This window comes from Ovis aries, chromosome 19 (genome assembly GCF_016772045.2).
Source record: "Ovis aries strain OAR_USU_Benz2616 breed Rambouillet chromosome 19, ARS-UI_Ramb_v3.0, whole genome shotgun sequence".
Lineage (NCBI taxonomy): Eukaryota > Metazoa > Chordata > Mammalia > Artiodactyla > Bovidae > Ovis > Ovis aries.
Genome location: NC_056072.1, coordinates 54,926,185 through 54,942,092, shown reverse-complemented (window position 1 = coordinate 54,942,092; position 15,908 = coordinate 54,926,185). Strand labels below are relative to the sequence as shown.

The following is a 15,908-nucleotide window of genomic DNA, read 5'->3' as shown; positions in this document are numbered from 1 at the left end:
TGTGCATGGTTCTTAGCATAGACTACCCACCCTCATAGCAACTCTCTGACCCCCATCTTTCCTTCCAGATCCTTCTCATCAGCTGGCAGAACCTTCTGGAAATGCGTGCGTGTGTGCTAAGTGTCTTCAGTCATGTCTGACTCTTGACACCCTATGGACTTGTAGCCCGCCAGGCTCTTCTGTCCATAGGATTCTCCCAGGCAAGAAAACTGGAGTGGGTTGCCATTTCCCTTTCCAGGGGATCTATTCCCAGGAATAGAACCTGCATCACTTACGTTTCCTGCACTGGCAGGCAGGTTCTTTACCACTAGTGCCCCCTGGGAAGCCCCTCTGGAAATGGAGGGATGTGAACGTGTTGGCAGGGGCCAGCCGGGGCCAAGGTATCCGGGCTCCAGGGCAGCTCTCCTCTGCACACGCCTGGTCCCAAGTCAGAATCAACAACTGCCCTTGCCCTACATTCCCTGTAGGAGTGGAGGACCTGGCTTTGCTCTGGGGGAGGAGCAGGCTGGAGAGAGGGACCTTCCCTCTCAGCTTGCTCCCCCTGGCTGGGTGCTGGCTCTTCCCTGGGTGGACAGCAGGGCTGGCTGGAGCTGACTCTGGGCTGGCACTCGCCTTGGGGGGCATTGCCACACAGGCCGCACGTCTGTGAGACACAGCTCAGCCCCGAGAACCCGGGGTGCTGCACTGGGGCCAGAACCAGGCAAGGGGTATGGGGCATGAAGGCACAGCCTCAGGTGCCTGCTCTACCACTCCAAGGCTGTGGGCCCTGGGGTAATTTGCTTTCCCTCTCTGTGCTCAGCTTCCTCACCTGTGATGTGGGGACAGGAAGCACCTCCACCTCACAGGACAGCTGTGAGGGAGGATTCGGCAGCCTACTGGCTGTCGACGGCTTAGAGCGGCGTCTGGCACAGAGCACACAGTTAGCAAAAGGGGCATGAAGCTGACTCAGACCTCCTGATCCCCCAGCAGGTGGGAAAGGAGAGTGAAGAGAGAGGGTGTCCAGGCTATGACGGGCCGGGGTCCAAATTCACTAAACAACCAGGAGATCATGGGCAGCACGATTCCATTGGCACGAAATGCCCCCAAAGAAGCACATACAGAGAGATTTCTGGGTCTGGGGCTTGGGACAGGGCTTACTGGGAACAGGCACTGGGAATCTTATGAATACCTAAGAATACATGTAAATAAATAAAAATGTTTGCAAATGGATTTATGGTGATGACAGCACGGCACAGAACACTGCTACAAAAAATATGCCACTGAACCAGAAACGGGTGAAGTTTATGATGCAGAGAACATACTTCAACAGAATTGTTGAAGATGGTCGGTTTGCTCATTCTTGGCAGTCTGATCTCAGGCAAGTGCCTGCATTTCTCTGACGATAGAGGCGATGCAGAGCAGAGAGAGCTCTGCACGATGATGGCACAGGATAGATGCCCCCAGATGGCAGACCCTCTCCCTGCACCCTGGAAACGGGGTCCTTAATGAACGGGATCGACAGGACACCAGGAGCTGACACTTGGCCCCTCTCTCTCCCAAGTCCTGGCTCAAGTGCTGTCCCTCTGGGCACTCCCTGAGTCCTCAAACAACCTCTGCAAGTGAGGGACTGCTGCTGACCCATTTGCAGATGGGAAAACTGAACTCAGGGAAGGCAGAACTCAGGGAAGGCAGCTCAATCTTCAGGCCTCAGCACAGCAGTACTGATGAATCCCTGCCATGGAGGAGCTGGCCAGGCTTCCCCAGGAGACATGTGGAGGCACGTTCTCATCATGCCCGTGGCCCAGATGAGGAAGCGGGAACCCAGAGGCTCCCGTGGCCACACTCACGCTCCCCAGCACAGCCAGCCCCGCCCTGTGTCATACCCCCCGCCGCCCCAGCCTCACTGACCCCTCCTCCCGGGCCGCTCACCTCTGGCAGCGTCCCTTCCGTCTTCCACACCTTGATGCAGACCCAGACCGGGATGCAGAGCATGGAGGACAGGGCCATGAGCCAGCCGATGCCGTAGCCCCAGGCGGGGTAGGTGTACACGTTGTTGTACTTGAGGGGCTTGTATTTGACCAGGAAGAAAATGAAGATGCCCTGCAGAGAGATGGGGAGAGGTCCCTGGGGCGGCCCTCAGCCTGGGTGCGAGCGGCTGGCAGGGGAGATGGCCGACCCTGTGCACTGGCCTCGGAGAGGTGGCACCCTGCCTGTCCACAGCGAGAAGCACAGGAACAGGCCTCATAGGTCCCAGGAGACTCTTCTCGACCCCCCAGGAGCCTGATCCCCAGCCTCTAAACAGTCAGAATTTTTTTTTTTCTAGCTACTTCTCAGGGCTGGTTTCAAAGCTGACTTTCAGAACTAAGATGGTTGGTGAAGATGCTCTGAGATACTTCCAGTGCCAAGGACTGGGGGAAGAGCAGCGGTTTTGTTTCTTTAATTAAACATCCTTTCACCAAGGCCTCTCCGCAGTTTGGTCTGAGGGGCAGAGCGTGAGCCTCTCATTACCCTCAAGCTGCTGCTTCATTGTTAACAGCAGAGCCAGATGTCTTTCACGCCTCACCCCCTACCGAGGTGGGTGCCATCTGCCCAGGCTTGCGGGTTCAGAATCTGAGGCCCCAAGAAGAGAGGTGACTTGCTCACTGTCACAGCAAGCTGGTGGCATGACTGGGGTCTTAGTGAGGCCCCCTAGCCCAGCCCAGAGACTGACTCCCAAAAAAACATGGGCTTGGAAAGGTGTCAGTTGCCTTGGACTTTCTGAGTGCACAGAGGGTCCCCCAGGAGGACATCACCTCCTCAGTTTTGGCCTCAGTCAGGCCTGGGCTCTGGGGTGAAGTGGGTGGGGGGTGGAGAAGTAGGGGCGTGGTGGGCTGCAGGTGGCTCCCAGCAGCACCCTTACCGCACAGATCCCGGGGGTCACGACCTTCCAGCACCATTTAATGAGTGACAACGGCCGGTAGCCAATCATGTCTTCGATGTTATCATAGAAGCGGTCGCTTCCTGTCCAGAATAAAGCAGACGGGCACACGCACCCCAGAGAATTTCTGTACAAGCCTCAGAGGAAAGGCGATGAGTGTCTGCGTTCCCCAGCAGGAGACAAACTGCGGCAGGGACCCGACTTACCGCTTAGAAACTACCAGGGTGTTAGTGATGTGCGGCGTGAGGACAAACTGTGGTGGAAGGGGCTCTGAAGAGACCCCTCCTGACTCAGTCAGGAGTTTCTGGGGAAAAGGTGGAGGGTGGTCGCTCTGAGCAGGGTCAGGCTGGCTGACCTGCGTGGGTGGGGTGGGGGTCGGGGCTCAGACAGAAGGGCTGGTGGGTGTCTATTCACAAGCCCAGCAACTCCCATCCACTCACTTGGTCTGGGGAACAGGAAGACCCAAAGACAGGTGCTAAGGGCCGGTCACTGGGCTGGCTGGTTTGTCTACACTCCCTCCTACCGGCAGCCACCATGATGACTACTCCATTATACAGATGGGAAAACTGAGCCTCAGGGGCAGGAGGATGGACCCAAGGTTACAGTGCCTGAGCCTGGAACCCCTCCCTGTGCTGCAAAAGGGTATACAAGCAGGAGGGTCTTCCAACAGGTGGGAGAACCCGAGACGTCCCTGAGGGGAAGAGGCTGATGGAGATGGAGACGGGCCACAGGGAAGCCCAGCCCACCCAGGTCCCGGGCGCTGGGGGTGGCGGGCTGGGCCTCCGCTCACCGTACACCCAGCCGATGCAGATGCACTCGAAGATGGCCACAAAGAGAAGGCACATCCCGCTGGCGGCGTAGGAGTCAAAGAGCTGGAAGATGTACATACCGCCCTGCGGGGTGGAGGACAGACGCAGGGAAGACGGACAGACAGACATACGGGAGAGCGGAGTTAGCCGGCTGGCCTCGGCGAGGGCGCCCTGCCCTGCGGTCACCTCCCACCCTGGAGTCACGTCCACCAGGGCAGACTGGTCTCTCCAGCATTCTGAATGCCGCACCCACTGCAGCTGGGTGCCCCCTTAGACCACCCTCAGGGGTTGCTGGGATCTCAGAGGTTTGTCTTGTCTCTGCTCCCTGAATGCTAGACACAACACAGAAAACTGGAGACTGGAGGTCGGGCGGGCTCAGCACCTCTCTCCAGGGGGTTGTGACGGCCTCCCCACAGACCTCCCTGCCTCTAGCCTCGCCCTCTCCTACGCGTCCACACAGCAGCTTTTGTAGGTCCTGCCTCGTGCGGTCATAAGGCCGGTGCTGCTGGGGTCCTCAGTGTGCACGCAGGGAAGCGGAGCCCTGGGGTGCTGAGAACCCACACCACCGGTCACCACAGGTCACCCAGCTGTGGGCCTGAGGACCGGGCCCAGGCGTCCGGCTACAGAGCCTGTGACCTTCACCGCCTACCCCCTCACCTCCGTGGAGGAGCAGATATTTGCAGACTATTTTCCCCTACAGCAGAGCTTTAAATGTGTTTAAATGAGGGAGAAGATCGTTCCAGCAATTACTGAGTCTGCCACGGCCCATTTGGCAGGTTTAATTTCCCAGTGTGGTCACTCACAGACATGCCTCTGCAGAGGGCGAAGGTGAGTGTGTGGGGCCTGAGTGTCTGCTGATTCCTGGTCCAGGGCAGGCACAGCACTGGCTCCATGTTGGGTCTGGGGCCCAAGGCCTGGGAGAGGGCTCTGTGAGCCAGGGTACCAGGGCCGGCCAGCTGGCGTCCAGGAGAGCCCTCCACCGATGGGCCTGCTGCAAGCCGAGGATGCCCACGAATGCCTGCTTTTCCTGTAGCCCACCAGCCTCTTGAAGGCATCAGGTAACCCCCCAGTTTGTACGTGACGAAAGACTCTACTTTGTGTAATTAATCAGCACTTAATGAGGCCCTGCTCACTGGTTGTGTAGAGAAAGGCAGGGGGGAAGTGTGGCACCATTCATTTGCTCCAATGCTGATTATCCTCCCATTACTGTGACAATGACTAGGAGCAGGCCCCAAGGGCACAGATCAAGGCTGGCTCCTATTCTTGACAACCTTGGGGACTGGTGGGGCAGGTGAATAGACAGGTCACTGTAATGTCCAGATGGAGCCTGGATCGAGCTTAGAATGAAGTCCTGGGTGGGAAGGAAAGCAGAGGAGGCTTCCAGAAGGAGGTGGCCTTTTTGAATTGAGAGGCAGAGAATGATGAAGATCAGCAGACCGACCTCAGTACCACATCAGCTGCTTTGACAGATTCTAAATTCCCTCACTTTTTCCATGTTCCTTACAAAACCCCTTTGTGTCTCCTGGCAACAGTTTTTTGGTTATTTGGAGGGGGAGAGCAGCTTGGTTTTTTAAATTAATTTTGTGAGTGTGGGTAAAAATATACCTAATTTCGCCTTCCCAAGGTACTTAAGAAAGTATTTGTTAGACAGGATGCTGCAGGAGGGAAGAGAATCATGGCTTTATGAGACTGTCTGAGTTTGGGAGTGTGATGAGCCCCGCCTTGCCCACAGGCCTGGCAGAGATAAGAGGGGACATGCGGAGGGTTGAAGCTGGAACATGCAGCACCTGAAGGTGTCCAGGTTCCTCAGCGATGAAGCCTGTTCTGAACTTGAGGCCAGTGAAAGCCACTAGCTGGGGGTTCTCCAGCAGACAGTGCCTCCTTCGCCCAGAAGTTTCACTAAAAGGGGTAGCCTGGGCATCTGGATACTCATGGGCTTAGCTGCTCAGTCGTGTCTGACTCTTTGCGACCCCATGGACTCTAGCCCGCTAGGCTCCTCTGTCCATGGGGTTCTCCAGGCAAGAGTACTGGAGTGGGTTGCCATGGCTGCTCGTAATGACCAGGTAAACCCAGCCTTCCTCACTGTGAGTGTTATTCTTCTGGCGGGGGAGACCTGGAGCTGAGCATTTATACAAGTGCTGAATGAGAACTTCCATGGCGTCTCACGATGACTCATCATGAGCACGAGAACATAGAGTCGCTGAGAAGGGCCGGACCTGGAGGCAGGGTCACCCAGCCAGTCAAGGTCAGAGCTGGCATGTGATGTCAGATCCGCCTAACCCAAACGGGTCCATGCTAAGTCACTTCAGTTGTGTCTGACACTTCACAGCCTCATGGACTGTAGTCGGCCAGGCTCCTCTGTCCATGGCGTTCTCCAGGCAAGAATACTGGGGTGGGTTGCCATGTCCGCCTCCAAGGGATCTTCCGGACCCAGGCATCAAACTTGCGTCTCTTATGTCTCCTGCATTGGCAAGGGGGTTCTTTACCACTAGCGCCACCAAAGCCCAGGCACTTACCCCTCGTGTTACTCTGTCCATGCCACTTACCTGTGTGGCTATCACTCACCTCTGTTAACATCACAAGACCCAGAAAGTAGGAGGTGGCCGACAGGGCCAGGATGAGCAGCTCCCGCCGATAGCCTCTCCGGAAGACCTTGGGGTACATGTCTACCACGGCGGTCACCAGGCTCTCCACGCATACGAACTGGATGGGGCAGAAACGACGGTGTGAGGCCCTGGCTCCAGGCAGACACAGCAGCCCTAAAGCCCGGCCTTCCCTCCCTGCCGGGCCTCGCCTTCACTGCCACACTTTCTCACCCTGACGGAGGATCCGAGAATAACAGTATCCCCCGCACTTACAGAATGCCAGCAGGCCCATTCAACACAAGAGGACCCTGAGGCTCAGAGAGGGAAGGTGACCAGCCCAAAGTCTCTCAGCTAGGAAGCAGCAGAGTCCTCCTGACTCTAAAGCCAGAATTCCTTCTCCCTTATGCTGCCAGTCATGTGCCCATGTGCTGGGCCTTGTTCTAGGGTGGACGAAATAAATGAGATCCAGTCTTGGCCTGGGAAGCAAGATGGCAGTGTGGGTAACTGTCTTGAGAGCTGAGGGCTCTGATCAGTCTGTGGGGGCCTGACTTACTTCATCTTCCAGGTCTGTGACAGTGCCCCTGCCCTTTGCTTCCGGAGGGCGGGTGGCCTTCTGCTGGGGGGAGGGCAACCAAGGGAGCTAATACCCAGCTCTTGTGTTTGGGCTGGGCAAGTTTAGATGGAAGAGCTTGAGGCACTATGCATATGTGTACCACCATGCTGAGAGAGGGCCAGGAATGAGATCAGTCACACTCCTACTCAACCGTCAACACCCAGACCAAATAGCCCAGCATATCCTTCACCCCCTCCCCGAGTTCTCCCAGCACTGCAGGCAGGTCTCCTGCATGAGCCTTTCCCTGACTGCTGCTTCTTGCCCTCGACTTGGGCAGAACAGACCCCAGCCCCTATTCCAGGCCCAGTCCATACCCCTCATCTATAGGGTCCATGCTTGCTCAGATCTGTCTCCTTACAAAAAGGTGAGGCCCTGGAAGGCAAGGGCCATGTTACTGACATCTACTTCAAGTGGCACAGAGCAGAAGCTCAGAAAATGTTTGATAAATGATAATAACAACAGTGGTGAACACACGGTGCTTATTGTGTGCCAGGCTCAGTTCTAGGTAGTTAACAGATGTTAATTTCTTTAACCTCTATGTATTAAGTTCTACCATTGTCCCTCTTTTGTAAAGAAGACACAGAAGCATAGTGGTGTAGGGAACTTGCCCTGAGGTCACAAAGGTCTAATCTTTCAGGGCCTGAATTTGAACCAGGCAATCTTGTTCCAGAGGCTGGGCTGTCACCACTGTGGGGCACTGGGAGGTCATTATTTGGGGGCACTCCCATCCCTGGAGCCACTGCTTGGCTCCATGTCCTTTCTGGTCCATGTCTATCTCCCCAGGGAAGGTATTTCCATCCTCATTGTGCAAAGGGATTGAGCACAGCCCAGAGTCACCCAGCTGGCAAGAGTTGGGACTTAAACTCAGTCTAGATTCCAACGCCCAGGCTCCTGGCCTCCAGGCTGTCCTGTCTCTAGGGAAAGACTAGCTGTGCTCGTCCTTTCTCTAGGGTCTATAGGGAAGGAAGGGGACTCAGGGGACGCTGTTGATCCAGCACTTAAACTGAAAAGGCATCAGAGCAGATGGGCTACGAGGTGCAGAGACCTGGGAGCATATCCCGTCAAGTCACTTGGCCTTTCTGAGCCTCAGTTTCTTCCTCTGTGAAATGGGGATAACAGAAGCCCTGCCCCCACCAGCCCATATGGCTATCATGGTTAAAAACTGGGGACACAGCCCAGGCACACCTGGGGGTGGTCTGAGCAGCCACCCCCTGCCCTGGGGCCCCAGGCCCCCTTTGCAAACAGAGTACCACAGCCCTAGTGTTGGTTTGGCTCAGCCCAGGGCCTCGCACCCCTCTGAGGAGACAAGCCGGTCACTGTCACACAAGCTGCTGATCCCTCCTGAGGCCTCTGCCGGTGACAATGGAGGGACGGTTATCAGCAAAAACACCCGGTTGCTTCTGCAGCTCGGCTTAGCAGCTTCTGAGAAATCATCCAGGGGAAGAAATAGGACGTGGCTGGATTGACAGCCACACCAGCCATGGGGCCTGGATGCTGAGTGACTCGCACAAGGTCACAGGCAGGGGGGCGGGGAGCACCTCGCAAAGAGACCCCTGTCTGACAGCCTCAGAGTGCCTGGCTTTGGCTGGAAGAACTTCTCTGGGGCTCTTAGGAAGGCCAGCCACAATACAGCAGCAGGACCAAGGGTTGATTTCTGGAGATGAAGAGGCCACAGGATTCCAGCAGGAAAACCAAAGAGGGGATTGAAAGAGGGTGGGAGGGTAGACGGGCATGAAAAGATGTAAGTGCGCACATTTGCGTTAAGAGAAAGGAAAACGCAAACAGATAAATTGTTAGTTCTAACTCCACATCCTTCCTGGAGGAAGGTGGGCTGCCAAGTGGGGGTGGGTCTGGGAGAGGCAGGAGAACAGAGGTGGGTGGGGGCAGGGTACGGATGTGGGGGGAGCGGGAGCAGGTGGTGGTACCCAGGACCCACCCAGGCGTCCACCTGGGGCATGTCACGGGAGCCCCGATGCGGAGATCAGGGAAGAAAGCAGGTGCTTTTCTGTGTTCCCAAGTCTTTTACGATCGGGTTGGTCCTGACTGACCAGAACCAGGACGTGGTGTGCAGGCCCCAGATCTGTTCCTGGGAGCAGCGCCTGCCCCCAGTGCTGCTGCCCCCCTGGGCTCCCCGCTTACCTGGCTGTCCAGGCCCAGAAAGATGAGCATCATGAAGAACAAGGCGGCCCAGAGTGGGGAGAGGGGCATCATGGTGACAGCCTTTGGGTAGGCGATAAAGGCCAGGCCAGGGCCTGGAGAGGAAGCAGAGAGAAGGGGGCTGAGTGGAGTTCAGTGCCTCATTCAATTACTATGTTCATCTAAAATGGACTAAGTGTTTCTTTTGTGCCAGGTGCTGTGCTGAATTCTTCCTTGAATCATGTACATCTCACAGCCACCCCATGCTCCTGGTTCTACAAGGATACCCATTGTACAGATGAGCAAGCTGAGGCAGAGAGAAGGAAGCAAGGATCTGGAAGGGTCAAGACTCAAGTCCAGGTTAGTCTGACACCCAGACCCTCCTCTACACAGACATGTCTCTATTCTTACTGGGGTAGGTGAAGAGAGGTGGTGGTGGGAGGCATTCTTATTAAAATGCAGGTTCTCAGGCCCACCTAGAGATCCTAATTCAGGCAGTCTAGGGTGACAGAAGGACCAGTGGCTCCTATGTAAGCAGTCAGGGCTTGGACAAATGCTGGTCCACCCAGGCCGCCTTCTCCTTTGAGCATCTCCCAGGTCCACACTCACTCCTCTTGACTGCTCCCAAAAGGGGGCTTGACAGCACAGCCTCAGGATGGGATGTTCTAGCCCTGCAGCACGGTGGCCAAGGGCTCAAATCCCCATTCTTTACTGGGAGCTTCACCCTTGTCCCCTCAGCTAGAAAATGGGAACAATGGATTCCTACCTAAGAAGGCAGCTGGTGGAGTTCAGTGTGATGATGCAAAAATATGGAAAGCACTTAAAAAGGTAAATGTTCAAGAAACATTTATCCTCATTATCTTCTTTAAAAAACAGCCTTATTAAAGTCAATTTACTGATCATAAGTGTTCATTTTAAGTGTATGATTCAATGAGTTTTGAAACGTGGAGACACCCAGATAACCGCCACTGGAGCAGAGAGCACTTCCTCCATCCCTGGCCCCCTCTGCAGTCTCTCCGCCCTCACTTCCGGTCTCTGTACTGGGCAACTACTGATCTTTTTTTTTTTTTTCCACCTGAGATTAGCTTTGTTCATCCTACCTAGGAGGGGCATTACCAGGTCATATGGGAATCATGTTTAATTTTCTAAGAAATGCCAAACATATTTCCAAAGTGACTCTGTCATTTTGCATTCCTATCAGCAACAATTGAGTTTCAGGGGCTCCACATCCTTGTCAACACTTGAGGTTGTCAGTCTTTTAAATTTAGTCATTATAGTGGATATGAAGTGTTATATGTTTTAAATTTGTATTTCCCTGAAGACTAACAGTGTGAAGTATCTTCACATATCTTTATTGTCCATTAATAAATCTTTTTACTATTTTTTTAAAATTTTCAATTTATTTATTTTTTTGCCCATGTTGTGACTTGCAGGATCTCAGTTCCCCAACCAAGGACTGAACCCAGATCCTCAGCAGTGAAAGCAAGGAGTCCTGATCACTGGACTACCAAGGATTTGCTACATATCAACATCTTCTTTTGTGAAGTACCTCCTGTGTTCTTGCCCATTTTCAGTTGGGTTAGCTTCTTTTTACTGAATTGTGAGAATTCTTAATATATTTGGGATGCTGCTGCTGCTGCTTCAAGTCGCTTCAGTCGTGTCCAATTCTGTGCAACCCCATAGACGGAAGCCCACCAGGCTCCGTCCCCAGGATTCTCCAGGCAAGAACACTGGAGTGGGTTGCCATTTCCTTCTCCAAACCCTTTATGAATTATGATTATCTTCTCCAAGTCTGTTGCTTACCTTTTCGTTTCTAAATTACATTTTGTGAAAAGCAGAATATAAAAATTTCCCAATTGTTTGTTGTTGGTTAAAAATTTTTTTTGGTAGATTTCTTAGGATTTTCTGTGTGGTCAATCATGTTGTTTATGAATGAAGACAGTTTTAATTTTTCCTTTATAATCTTAATACTTTTACTTTTTCTTGCCTTATTATACTCTCTAGGAATTTCAGTACAATATGGAACATGTTTTCAGCTTTACAATGTTCAGTCAACATACTGCTTCCTGAAATTCACTTTTGTTAGCTCTTTTCTGTCCCATTCTTTTCAGAATGACTGCATTATGCATTTGTAATATAGTTAAGTTCATTCATTACTATTTGTATATTTGGTTTCACCCACACAAAAGTAACTATTTGTCTTGGGTGCTCTCAGTAATACTGTGGCTCTCAGTAAGAGCTACCAAAGATAAATACTCAGAGGTGTTCTTCCTTCTCCTTACTTCTTAATTCCTCACCTTTTTCTATCCCTTTTCCACTCACCACTGTAGGCAACCATTCTCTTTACTTTTTAAACTTTTATGCACACACCTATTTTAAAAAATATCCTTTAATTTCCATTTATTTATTTTTTATAATGAATGAATGTTGAATTTTTCCAGGACTTTTTCCGCATCTATGGAGATAATTTTATGATTTACTTTGTTTGGACTATTAATATGGTGTGTGATATTAATGGCTTTAGCATTAAATCAACCTTCCATTATTCCTGAATAAATCTTACCTGGACATGGTATATATTACCTTCTTAATGTGATTTTGGATTCTAATATTTTAGATTTGAGTTTGCTAATACTTTATTTGGTATTTTGGCATCAACATGCATGAGTGATATTAATCTGTAGTTTTCTTTCTTGGCATTGTCTATTTGGTTTAGGTTTCAATACTATGTGTTTCAGATAATGAATTAGGAAAGTTTCCTCCATTTTCAATAACTTGGAATAATTTATAGAGCACTGGGCCTATCTTATCTGGTCTCAAAGGTTTGGTAGAATTCCTCTGAGAAGCCATCAGGGCCTGATGTTTTCCTGTGAGGTTGCTCTTCAGTAACTTTGTTTCTTCTATGGAAATTGGCCTGTTTAAGCTTTCTAAGTCAAATGGGGTCAGTTTAGCAATCTCCATTTCCCTAGGAAAATATTCATTTCATCTAGGTTTTCAAATTTATATGCAAAGAGGATTGCAAAGTAATCTCTTATGATTTTAAAAAATGTCTTCTGCTCCAATGGTTATCTCCCCTTTGTAATTTCTTATTTTGTTATTTGTATGTTCTCTACCCTCCAACCTTGTTTCCCTCCCCCCGCCCCCCGCCTTGCTCATCTGGTGATTTGCCTATTTTTATTTTGAAAAACCTAGAATTTTCATTTATTATTTTAAAAAAACACCCCAGTTCTCTACTTCATTACTTTCTGCTTTTTGTTTTTTCCTTCCTTGAACTGTCTTTTAGTTCATTTTGTTGCTGTTCTTATTTTTCGGCGCAAGGAATGCAATTATTTTCATTCCTGCACTTTTATTGATAAATGTGTTTAGTAAAGTTCTTATTGTTAGTTTATTTCTATGTCCCCTTGCACTGTCTGCAGTTCTTTGCTTCATAAAGATTATTGCTGTGTTATTTGGTCCATACATTTGTGTGTGTGCTATATCTTCACTGTGAATTGTGCTTTTTAACATTAAAAAAAGTATTATCCTTTGTCATCCTTAATACACGTGGGCTTGAATGCTACTCTGTCTTTATTTATGGCCTTTGTGAGTCACTTTGTTCTGGGTGTGTCTCTTATATACAGAATAGATAAGCATACCTCAGAGATGTTGTAGGTTTAGCTCCAGACTACGACGGCAAATTGAACATCCCAGTACAGCAAGTCACATGAACTTTTTTGGTTTCCCAGCAAATATAAAAGTTATGTTTACACTATACTCTAGTCTACTAAGTGAACAATACCAGTTGGTCTAAGAAAAGGTATGTACATTGATTAAAAAATAGTTTATTGCTGAAGAATGCTAACCATTGTCTGAGTTTTCAGTGAGTTGTAGTGTTTTTGCTGGGGGAAGGTCTTGCCGCGATGTTGATGGCTGCTGACTGATCAGGGTGGTGGTTGCTAAAGGCTGGGGTGGCTGTGGCAATTTCTTAAAATAAGACAAGAATGAAGTTTGCTGCCATCGACTGACTCTTCTTTTCACAAGTGATTTCTCTGTAGCATGCAGGGCTCTTGGATAGCATTTGTACCCAGAGTAGAACTTCTTTCAAAGTTGGAGTCAATCCTCTTAAATTCTGCTGCTGCTTTAGCAGTTATGTTTACTGTTGTTGTCCAGTTGCTCAGTCATGTCTGACTCTTTGTGACCCCATGGGCTGTGGCACGCCAGGCCTCCTTGTCCCTCACCATTTCCCAAAGTTTGCTCAAGTTCATTTCCATTGCACCATGATGCCATCTAGCCATCTCATCTCTGACACCCTCTTCTCCTTCTGCTCCCAATCTTTCCTAGCATCGGGGTCTTTTGCAGTGAGTCAGCTCATCACATCAGGTGGCCAAAGTATTGGAGCTTCAGTGTCAGTCCTTCCAATGAATATTCAGGGTTGATTTCCCTTAGGACTGACTGATTTGATCTCCATGCTGTCCAAGGGACTCTCAAGAGTCTTCTCCAGCACTTTTGCTGTCATTTCAACAAACGCCACAACATCTTTACCAGTAGTGTATTCGATCTCAAGAAACCATTTTCTTTACTCACTCATGAAAAGCAACTCCTCATCCACCAGTTTTAATAATAATTTAAAAGTTTGAAATACTGTGATAATTACCAAAATGTGACACAGACATGAAGTGAGTAAACGCTGTTGGAAAAATTGTGCTGGTAGACGTGGCTTGATGCAGAGTTGCCACAAACCGTGAGTTTGTGAAAAATCCAAAAATAAAAGAAGTGAAGCACAGTAAAACACGGTATGCCTATAGGTTTTACTTTGTGAGTCAAACTGAAAATCTTTTTCTTTCAATAGATGAGTTAAGGTCATTCACCTTTACTGACAAAATTGATATATTTGGTCTTGACTGACAATATATAATTATGTATATTTCATATGTATATGAGTTGTGTATTCTGTTTTTTTTTTAAATTATTATTTAGGAAGGCTTATGTTGCTCTTCTGGTAGCTCAGTGGTTAAAAAAAAAGAAAAAAAGCCAATGCAGGAGATGCAGGTTTGGTCCTTGGTCTGGGAAGATCCTCTGGAGAAGGAAATGAAACTCACTCTAGGGTTCTTGCCTGGAGAAGCCTGTGCACAGAGGAGCCTGGCATGCTACAGTCCATGGGGTAGCAAAGAGTCAGACTCATTTAGCAACTGAACAATAACGATGTTTTTATTCTAGTGGTTAACTTCATACTTGTACTCTTTTTAATGCTCTTAGGCCCTTAGTCTCTTATTTAAACCTTTAATATATGTCTTTTCAGGTCCCCCACACCCACGAGTATCTACCACCACTTATTACTCACACACCAGGAAGTTTTTTCTACCTTCTCTTGCCTCCTCTTTCTATTTTTTGGTTGAATGATCCCTACTTTGTAACAGTATGCAGTGTATTTCTACACTAGTTCTCTATCTTCTTCCCCACCTTTGTTTTGATGTTATATATATACATGCATATTAATACATTTTATATATTTTAAGAGCTCAACATAAGTCTTTTCTGGAGTTTTACCAGTCGTTATTGGGTTGGATGACGTTCATGCTCTGATAGAAGAATGTCAGAATATCACAAGAAGCCTCTAAGTTCTTGCATATTAAAAATGGCTTTTCTATATAGCTTTAACATACTATATATAACATATATAGCCATAAGATACATGAAGACATGGCTGGATATTAAATCCTGGTTTTTACTTAGTAACATGAATTTTAAAAAATGCTATACCATCGTTGCCTTGCTCTGTATGGTGGTTTCAAACAGTATGGTGCTAGGTTAATACTTTTGCTATTATGATCTTTTCTTGCCTGGAAGCCTTGAGGATTGTATCTATTTCTTTGAAATTTGGCCCACTGCACTGGGAGCATGGAGTCCTAGCCACTGGACCACCAGGAAAGTCCCTGGTTCTCTTTTGTTTTGCAGGCCTTTACATTTTACCTCTTTCTCTTGGGCTCCCTTCACTATGCATGTGTTCACCATCTCCCTATAAAAGGATGCTCTTCTTTCTTTTTGCCCCCTGCCTCTTTTTTTCTCAGCAAGGTTTATGTTTCAAATGTCTCCTTTAAAATGTGCCTATGCCTTTAAATGGTCCTTACTCCTTGAAAGCACACCTACTTTGAACCCCTGTAGTCCCTGCTAAAGGATCTGTTAAGATGCTTTCCAGGACTTTCAGATTGAGAGTAGATTCAATCTTTCTGGTGACTGCACCAAATCACTCCCAGATCCTTTCCCTCTTCTTATCTGTCCCACGGTTTTTCTCAGCTTGTCTCTGCAGCAGATATTGTGTGCTGGGATTGGTGATTTTTCTTTCTGTCACAGTTATCTGCAGCTTCAACATTTTCTGTCTTCAAATTATCCAGAAGGCAGTTTTGTGTAGAATATACTTTTCCCTTCCTGTTTTATCTTGTTGTTTGCAGGAAAAAACTGGGATAAGAAGCTATATAGTTGTCACTGTCCTCAGATACTCTTACTTCCTCTAATTTTTAAAAGCCTTTGTGTAAGACTGATAAGATCCATCTAGTCAAAGCTATAGTTTTTCCAGTAGTCATGTATGGATGTGAGAGTTGGACCATGAACAAAGCTGAGCACTGAAGAACTGATGCTTTCGAACTGTGGTACTTGAGAAGACTATTGAGAGTCCCTTGGACTGCAAGGAGATCAAACAGTCAATCCTAAAGGAATCAACCCTGAATATTTATTGGAAGGACTGATGTTGAAGCTGAGGCTCCAATACTTTGGCCACCTGATGCGAAGAGCCAACTTACTGGAAAAGACTGATGCTGGGAAAGATTGAGGGCAAGAGGAGAAGGGAGGCGACAGAGGATGAGATGGTTGGATGGCATCACTGACTCAATGGA

General features: G+C 49.0%; 1 protein-coding gene across 1 annotated transcript in view; it reads right to left on the bottom strand.

Annotated features, from left to right (window-relative positions):
• The window catches only part of SLC6A11 (solute carrier family 6 member 11), a 123,795-nt gene that overhangs the window by 3,566 nt on the left and 104,321 nt on the right, over window positions 1–15,908 (bottom strand). Inside the window, exons 9-13 of the mRNA XM_027957761.2 lie at window positions 9,043–9,155; window positions 6,271–6,408; window positions 3,687–3,789; window positions 2,879–2,979; window positions 1,909–2,079 (exon numbers count right to left, since the gene is read on the bottom strand). Of these exons, the coding sequence (XP_027813562.1) occupies window positions 1,909–2,079; window positions 2,879–2,979; window positions 3,687–3,789; window positions 6,271–6,408; window positions 9,043–9,155 (626 nt within the window). The remainder of the gene's footprint in view (window positions 1–1,908; window positions 2,080–2,878; window positions 2,980–3,686; window positions 3,790–6,270; window positions 6,409–9,042; window positions 9,156–15,908) is intronic.